Genomic DNA, 9851 nt, shown 5'->3' on the forward strand with positions numbered 1-9851 from the left:
AAAAATGATCGATCACTTAATTTTACTTTGAATTATAATCAATTGAATAGTCGAAATTAATTAATCTATTTTAATCTATTAAAAGTTTCATTAAAAATTTAATCTATTGATTGATAACCTTTTAAAAATGTTTTCAGAAGTAGTTTCGAAAGCATTACAAATATAGTCTTAAAAAGTTAAAAAAAAAAAAAAAAAAAAAAGATAAGTTCAGGATTTACTAATAAAAAATGGTTTGATTCATTTTTATTTATTTTGCATGGATAAAATCATCCATTACATTTTTAAAATAAACTATTTATAATATTAAACAATGAATGTAATACGATTTTTTATATATGTGATGAATTTTACTATAGCTAGATTAATTAACCAAGAAATAAATTGCTTTCACATCACGTCATAATTATTCCCTAAAGTACACATACAAAAATGATTAAAATGACCTATAATATCATATCAACTTTTTTAATAACTTTTTCACGCTTATTTTTATATTTGAAACGAACACATATATTATTGTAAGAAATTTATTAAAAATATACACCTTTGAAAGACTATGAAAATAATATTAAAAGTAAAATAAGAAGTGTGAAGAGAGAAATTACAAAGAAAAACTATTTGTTTACTACTCACTCTTACTTATTGTAAGAGACAAGTAAATTTAAAAATATATGATTGAAAAATATTGATACACTTTATCAAAGTTTCTGAAACATATTTAGCAGCTCTAACACCATTTATGCTGCTCTTCACAAACTCTAACACAACCTTCATCTCACTCATCTAGTACAATTTTCTTTCATCATAGTAATAAAATTCACTCTAACAATATTAAAGCTATATATATATATATATATATATATATATATATATATATATATATATATATATATATATATATATATATATCTCACTTCAATTATAATCTCACTTGAAAATGTACTTCACAACACCAGGAAGGTGGATGTTCAAAAAGTAATCATCCCAATCTATGACTTCTGGATCAAAGTAAAACAAATCTCTCTCCACCCCTCCTTCTCTTGCTGCCATTCGCAACTTCTCTGTGTTCATATCATCAAACCTGTATCATAACATTCATTTTCTTTTAGTTCATACCATATACAACATTACATACTTTTATATATATAAATGCACAAACTTTCTCTAAAGGGTATGCGTAAAACAGAAACTTTCTTGTTTCTGATCAATGTAACATTGGTGATTGTAATTGTTAACTTCTAGACAAAAACCAGTATAAATGACTATTACATTAATCTACACTTACGCAGCTCTGAAGAACAAGTAGGGCTTGTAAAGGTCCACCAACCGCATCACGATCTGAATCTTCCTATTCAGATTAAGATATGTTCCTTGGAAATACTGGCAAAATGCAGTATTGGCTAGCTCAAGTCCCTATACAAGTAAAAGATTTAAGATCCTATCATTGTAAAAATTTGCAGTGAAATTTCAGTGATGATCATCGATTATTACTAGAAGAATGTTTGTTTACCTTCAGCACAACGAGGTAACGGATGAACATATATCTTCTGAAGCTGTCCATGTTGTTCAATACTGTAACTTTGCCAACCTTAACTGGCCTTCCATCCTTGTTTATCCATGGTTTTGCTGTGAAATATCTCAAGCCATAGTCTTGAAGATTGCTGTATCTCAGTGGTTTTCTAACAGAAGAACCAACATTATATATAACGTCATCACTAGGATGATTTGCATGAGCCACCATAGCCACAAGTATTGCATTCACCACCATGTCAGCTGGTATCTGCTCATTGAAAGATGTTGAGTGAGATAATAATATAGAGAGAAACAATAAATGAATCACAAAAAGGCTTCTTGCAGAACCTCACCGCATCAATAATTGCTTTGAGATCTCCAAGGAAGCACGTTAATTTTCCTTTCCCGTAAGCTACTGCTAAACTGTCAATGGTTCTGATACAAGCAACACCCCAAATGAAAAATATAAGAAATTTTCCATCAGAACTCACGTAACATAAATTATGTAAATAGTTTGAATGTGTTGAAAGAGAAATTGGAAGAAAGATTTACCTTACACCTTCTGCCCAACCAGGAAAAGGTTCTTTGAGTGTGCTGGTAACAATAGTAGGACGAATGATGACAACGGATAAGTTTCCTTTTAGTTGCTCCACAAGCATCTCTCCCATGGCTTTCGTGAATACGTATGTGTTTGGCCATCCATACAACTTTGCCCTGATAACGTTATACACAAAATCACTGTCTGTGTCTGCTATGGATTCATCAGAAATTATCATGAAGGTTTACAGAAAAATAGTATATATAATCTTCTGTATTTAGGTCATACTCCAAGTTCCAACCAATTATATATATATATATATATATATATATATATATATAATATATGTGGTTTAGTTTCACTTCACTGTAGAACAATCACAAATTAGAGATATCTACTGAATAAAAGCATATTAAAACATATTTAATTTAAGGAGAAAATAGAATACTACGTTAACAAAGAAAATTTTTATCAACACTTTAATATAATATCATAATATACGTTTTATTTTTTCATTAAATTTAGAATACGTCAATATAATGATAAATTAATAAAATAATAACACATATATTAAAATATTGTAAAAAAATTGTCATAATATCCTTTTTCTTTAATCTAATTAAGATTTACATGTATTCTATACATTATGACAGACTCCACTATTTCTCAAAGGAGTCTTTCTATGTTGTTACTGATTAACTCTGTAGGTTCTATTTGGGTGAAGCAACTTCTTACTATTTAACTTTTAAGTTTAATTAAATTTTAAATCTTTTATAAATTTCTTTATTTTTATTAATTTTTTTCTATCTAGTTAGTACAAAATTTTATAATTTTTTTTTGTTGTTTAATTTTTCTCATTAATTGACATGATTTTTATATTTTTTTTATTATTTTTCTTCTATTATATTGTGTTATATTAATCATGTGAAGACACAATACCAAAATGACAAATAATTAGATAACAATTATATCACTTAATTAAAAATACAAAGACTCAAAATCTAATTAAACATAATTTTTACTAATGACTAGAATTAAAAGTAAAACAAAGGAAATGCAAACTCTTCATTAGTCAGTTTATCTGACGAAAAAAACACCATTTCCAATACATGCATTTTAAAGCCAAGAAATAGTGGAAAAGAATGACAATATGTCACGAATTCCAACTATTATAATACATGATAATATTTTTTTTATTTTCATAAAATCATAATAGAATTATATATACGTGTTTTTAGTATTTTTCACTATCAAGTAATTTAGGTAACTCAACAATGACCTATAACTTGACCTACGTTATGTTAGATTAGATTCTTTCCTGAAAAGTAGATCATATATAGATTTCTATGAAAACATATTTAGTGAAGAAAAAGTTGAAGTAGTAGATACTTAAAAATTCTTTTAGACTGAACAAAGTAAACATCTTTCTTAATGATTAAAGATGGTGATTTTGAAAGATAAATAAAAATAAGTTGGAAGTAAAAGAAAAGAAATCTTGAATTTATTTAATTTTATCCGTACTGCGTAAGGAAAAGATGCATGTGAGAAGTCATTTTCGAACTGATTTGTAACATCATAAAATAAATTTTGGAGATGACCCTTGAGCACGTGATGTCGTGTAAAGGTTATCAATGAAAGAATCATAAATGAAAGAGGGTGGTGGGTTTAGTAGGTCAATTTATGTTTCTGTTTCTCCTTCGTTTTTTGAATCTGTGATTATCATCACTCTCCATTTCCTATGTAAAAAAGTATGCTCTTTCATCCTATCTTTCTTCTTCAACAGGGAAAAGCTGAGTTAGTCGTGTTTGGTAAGAAATCAATTCGAGGTTTTAATGGACCAAGCCAAACAACCCCACATTAATTCATTACACGTACTTTCACACTCTTACCTATAACAACAATATACTAAACAATTTTATCACTTAGACAACATTTTTTTAGTTTTCTTGCTTCCATGAGATTATGTACGAACGTTAAAATTTAGATTTATGATGTTTCTTCAAAATATACAGACCAACATTGATTTTGATGTTTCAAAATATATTAAAACATGTTTGTGTGTTCCTACTATGTCTTAACAAGTCATTGGCGACCTAATTAATGTATAGGATTGGTGAATCAAGATGTATAGAGCAGAAGGACCCTACATAACCTAATCTTGTATATAATGTTCTTTGTACTCCATAGTTTTCTATTTACTTCTGTGTACTTACATATTTATTTATCATATGAGCATAAAATAATTATTCCAGACTCACTTCTTAATGAAAATTGAATCAACTAAAGAATCATGCTGGTCCTGCATATTTACAGAAACACTGACAAGGAAATCCTAAAGAAATCTCATGGTTGACCAGATTCAAACTAAACTTCAACATCAATCAGTGATCTTAGGTTTGGTTTTTAGGTTTGGAGTGGGAATGTTCTAATTAAGAGTAGATGGTAGTGAGAGAGAGAAAAAAACCAGTTCCGATGTGTCTGTTGTTACACATGTTGAAATAACTTGAACAACTTAGAAAAAAGTTATAAAAAGTTTGGATCTTTTGAAACATTAAAAAACATTTAAGGAACTAATTGAATAATTACAAACAGATTAGAAAGATTTTGACAAACCTGCTAATCCCCAAGTCTTTCATAACTTCTTTAATTTCCTTTTCTGTGGCCCCCAGTTGTCGTAACTCGGTCAGTTTTTCACGAACCACCTTGTCTTCTGCATTGATGTCTAATCCAGAAACTCCATTCAGAGAATCACCCAAATGATAAGGTTTCTCTAATATGAGCCCTTCTTCTTCTCCCTCACCACATACATAGGCTGAAATCAAGTAAGATATGCAACAATAATCATTAAATTTGCTAAATTAATCTGTGCACGTGATCCTAAGTATGCTACCTTTTTCTAACTGATAATATTTATGGTCATCAATTGATACCAACCTGTTGATACATGCACAAGAACCTCGAGTTTAGCACACTTTTTGGCGAAGTTGATCACATACTTAACTCCAAAGGTATTTAGACCCAAAGATATATCATACCTGCATTTTTTACATGAAGATAATAGTTAAGGTGAGACAGTAAAAACATCAAACAGATATATAAAAGGCTATGAACTTTTAGTATTTATATCTATACATATATATATACTATACCTTTCATCAAAGTTAGTTGTTGCAGCTAAATTTATGATGACATCTGTTTGATCATAAATCTCTTCCCGTAGAATGGTATCTTCAATTCCTAAATCTTCAAGAGAAATGTCCCCAGGCACCAGAGTCAACTTTTTCGAGATGAAAGAGTTAAAATTTACACCCAGTTTTTCCTTTAATATCCTAAACAAATCCTTCGCTATGATCTACAGTAAAACAACAAAATTTAAGAGGTATTAGTCACGAGCTTAATTATATTATGACAGGTGACGACTATTAAACCCTTTCTAGAAGAATGTTTAAATAATGCAGTTCTTCAAAGTTACATTAAGTTTCCAAAAAGATGCTGAAAATGGTTGTCCAACACTTATGTATCGACTTGAAGCCTAAATTTAGTTTGGCTTATGAGAATCATAAAAGTTGATCCTTATAAAACGATGAAAAAAAGGCTAAAAAGAACTGCACAGAGCAGAAACTGTTCTTGTGCATTTACCTCACTGTGCAAGCGATGAGTTGCAGATTTGGCGTCTGCAGCTCTTAAGAGAAGGTAGAGCTTCTTAACATTTGGTTGGACCCTCAATATCTTCTCCAATAAAACTGCAACACACATTGACATAAGTACAACATCATGACAGTATATATATCATGCAAATACTGCATGTAACATACCATTGTTGTGTACCCTTTTGAACAAAAAAGTGAAAAAAAGGTCGCAGAAACACAAAAAGGGAGAGTTAGCACCATAACATACCTTTGGCAAGAAAACCAGTGGCTCCAGTGATCAAAATGGTCTTGTCCTGAAGAAAGTGCAGTATGCTTCCCAACTCCATTGCAGAAAATAGTATATGACAATACTATTAATGTTAGTGTGTGTGAGAGAGAGAAATAGAGAGAGATGAAATAAGGAGTTTCAGATGATGCAGTTGCAGACACAAGGGGGTGAGCGATTTCTTATGCCCATTTGAGGTCTTCATATAAGCACAGAATTCGGCATGTAGCATTTATGAGATGGAGTGTACGTAAGCTGTTGGTGATAGTTTAATATCTTAGGACTTAGATATAGTGCAGTAAATAGAGGCTACAGTTTCCTATTTTTTTTTATTTTTCTGTATACACTGTATGGACCAGGAAAGTCAATAAATTATCAAATTATATAACAAGATTATGCAACTTTTGCACCATTTTATAACACCTTTTCTTAAAGCCTTTGCCGGTACTGGTTTAACTCATTTCATCAACCATAAACACGCATTCTTGTAAGGGTAGAATTTGAGTTTGATTTTAATACAACACCATGTTGTTTTGATTAGTGTAAGAGATCCTTACTTAGTACTGACTTTTTATGTTCTAAACGTTCTGCTAAAAACATCACGCTTTTGTGTTTATTAGGTGTTAGTCATTTGGCTGATCATTGTTTTCCTGAAAGAACTTGTTCTGAGGAAAGGATGATTATATTTTCACTGTATTTTTTGACAACTTTTTTTTATAATGAGTAGTGTAATTATTTTATTAATTTATTTGAATTTATATTTAAAAAGTATTTAAAATGGATCAATTATAAATTATCACATATATTTTGTAAAAATTTATTAATTTAAAAAATCTGTGCTGTATTTTTTAATTTTCTATATAAATGTATGTATAATCGGTTTGAGTTTATCTTGGTGTTTGAAGTGATCAAACCGCCACCAAACAACTACCCACGAAACTGTACAATGTAATGGACACATTCCGAGGAGTATTCTGATATTTTAGCTCGTTTTTTATTTATTTTTTTATCGTACGGGATAAACACGCCTATGTTTATTTGACATCATTTTTATAAAAAAAAAAAAGAGAATGAAAAATAATATATTGTATCAAATAATTTTTTCTATTTATCTTATTATTTTTTTCAGTAATCTTTCATTTATCTCCTTGTTTTCAAGCTTTTAGAGCTAAAAACTGTGATTAATTATAACAATAAAAAAAGTTAGTTTGACACCTCTCAACAAAAACACATTCATTTGAGACTATGTTTAATAATATAATAATATAATTATATTTTTAATTAAAAAAATAATATAATTATAATTAAAATATTATTATTTATCTGTCGTATAAATATTTTTGTCGTATCGCTACCCTTATGACAAATACTCTTATAACTTTAAAATTTAAATTAGTTCAGAAAAAAAAATAGAGCTTAATATCAAATTTTTACATAAATATTAAAATTTAATAATAAATGGTATCGCAGAATTTGAAACACATTTCAAGAATAAATAAGATTTTTTAAAAAATAAATTAACTCCAAAGTACACTTTCCTTAACAAAATAATCATTTTATCAAAATAAAGTGTCGCCATAACAATTTTGATTTTACGAAACTATCAAATTTCATTTCTTTAATATATAAAACCGCCAAACAATAAAGTAAATTATCAATATTAATCTTTTAAATAAATATATTGATAATGAGAATAAAATTAAAAAAAAATTGTCATAAATGTTAAGATAATAAGTTATTTGGAGTGAATTAAAACAACTATAATTAATTAAAAATTCATAAAAATATCACATATAAAGTTCTAATCTAGTATTTAATTGAAATTTTATTAACTAACTTACACATATTAACCAATTTTATCAAATATTTTTTATTTAATTGGCTACTATTAGTTATGAATAGTCAAGCACGTATTCACTGCTACAAAATAAGATTTCTACTAAAATTAAAACATTCAAACAACAATTTTTGTCTTTGTCGTTGTCGTTAAAAATCAATAAAAACAATAATAATGGATTGTTAAACGTTCTCGATCGATATCGTAAAATGTTCTTTTTTTATAGTAACTTGAACACTAATTTTTTTTAAGCATAATGTAGCCATCATAATAATAACTTCTTCTTTTTAGCTTTCTACCTAGTTAAATGGACATCAATTATTTATGTTTATGTTTAAAAAAATAAAAATTAAGTTTATAAAAAAATAACCTCACATGATAACTTATTAAATGTATAAAATAAAATAAAATTCTTTTTTTCTTCCAAACATCCTCCCTATTTTCCTTTTTGTTTGTTCACTCCCTTTCTTCCTTCTTTTAGTTAGTAACCAACCATGTGTTAACTATTCCTTCAACGTATTTATAGCTTAAAAAGAAAAGGATAATGATATTTACACAACATTTTTTTCACAACATTTGAACATTAATTACGTGTTAATCTGTGATTGATCAAAAATTACTCCACAATAATGTTTATAATTATTATTATTGATTGTGCAGTAATTTTTGACCAATTACAGATTAACATGTAATCAATGTTCAAATGTTGTAAAAAAAATGTTGTCTAAATATCATTATCCAAAAGAAAAACACTATTCTTTGAAAGATAATGATACTTTAACAACATTTTTTTGACAACATTTTAACATTATCTACTTTACTACGATTCTGTGATTGGTTTATATTAATATTTGTGATTATTATTATTGATTGTGAAGTAATTTTGGACCAATAACAGAATGACATATATAGATTAAATGATGTTAAAATGTTGCCAAAAAAATGTTGTCAAAGTATTATTATCCTTTTTTGAATGCATAAACTTTATATTTTTTTTCACTAATGTACATTAAAACACAAAAAATAAAGTATGCCTATAAAAAAGCTTGCAAAACTATATTCATATTATTCATGTGCTTAAATACAAAACATACCAAATAGAAATAGTGAAAATGTGAAGCAATGATGCCATATGCATGTAAGGGAATATGGTCCTTACAAGTAATGATTCACACATTTCCATAAATCACAATCCCTTACTTTCAACATATTTTATATTCCAAACAAACATTATAAAATAGGAAAGATAATTAATAAAAAAATGTTCATGATTTCCAAGTCACCATTAAAAAACCATATAACAGAAAAGAAACCATGTTGTACCTATGGTCATTAATCACTTCAACAAACACCCAAGAATCATAAACATGTTCCTTCCATCATAGGAAAAAGAAGACTTTGCAAAGAGAAAAACAGAACATTTTGTACATATTATATGACACAATTGGAAGAGGAGTTTCTTCCTTATCCATAACTAACAACAAAATATAATGTCTTCTACTACTTATTTTGCATATTTGGTCCCTCCTCTTTTTGTGTTTTAATCCCCCTCTTAATTAAATGTATTATATAATTACTGCACAGATTGCTCACTAAAATTTGCATAATTGAATTAATTTCCCATAGAAAAGGTTTAAATGTATTTTGAATTATTATAAATATAATAGTTTCCAAGATTAAAAATTTAAATAAGTCTTTTTGGAAACTAAAATGAACTTATACATCAATTAAAGAAATTGAGGTAAATAATATAAAAGATTTTCTACGTTCATGAAAGAATTTTAATTGATAATTTATGTTCTCTTGTCAAACATATCATGTTAAAATATAAAATTAATTACACAAGAACTAACATAGGTTTAATGACTTTTTGTGTTGGATGTATTGTATACAGAAGTTTTGTTGAAAAGATGACGAAGATGATGGATTTTAGATTCTTTTGTTGATTTATTGTGTATTAAATTTGATATTTTTAAATATATTAAGTTCAATATATTTTCAAAGATACACTAGAAGGAGAATCAACAAAAATATATATATATATATATA

At 27.5% G+C, this 9851-nt stretch overlaps 1 protein-coding gene across 2 annotated transcripts; it reads right to left on the reverse strand.

The window, feature by feature from the left end:
- Window positions 1-601: 601 nt before the first annotated feature.
- Window positions 602-6317, reverse strand: LOC106755648 (fatty acyl-CoA reductase 3). 2 transcript variants are annotated; one of them, XM_022778539.1, is made up of 11 exons: window positions 5948-6317; window positions 5690-5793; window positions 5200-5402; window positions 4985-5085; window positions 4664-4862; window positions 2065-2226; window positions 1866-1947; window positions 1511-1780; window positions 1286-1413; window positions 894-1081; window positions 602-839 (listed from the first exon to the last, which is right to left on the reverse strand). In XM_022778539.1, the coding sequence occupies exons 1-10, from the start codon at window positions 6024-6026 to the stop codon at window positions 928-930; spliced, it is 1482 nt and encodes a 493-aa protein (XP_022634260.1). In that variant the 5' UTR covers window positions 6027-6317; the 3' UTR covers window positions 602-839; window positions 894-927. The 2 variants fall into 2 exon arrangements, with proteins under 2 accessions (XP_022634260.1, XP_014493321.1); XM_014637835.2 differs by having other exon boundaries at window positions 602-1081.
- Window positions 6318-9851: the final 3534 nt, after the last annotated feature.

The sequence above is a fragment of the Vigna radiata genome, chromosome 2 (assembly GCF_000741045.1).
Source record: "Vigna radiata var. radiata cultivar VC1973A chromosome 2, Vradiata_ver6, whole genome shotgun sequence".
Lineage (NCBI taxonomy): Eukaryota > Viridiplantae > Streptophyta > Magnoliopsida > Fabales > Fabaceae > Vigna > Vigna radiata.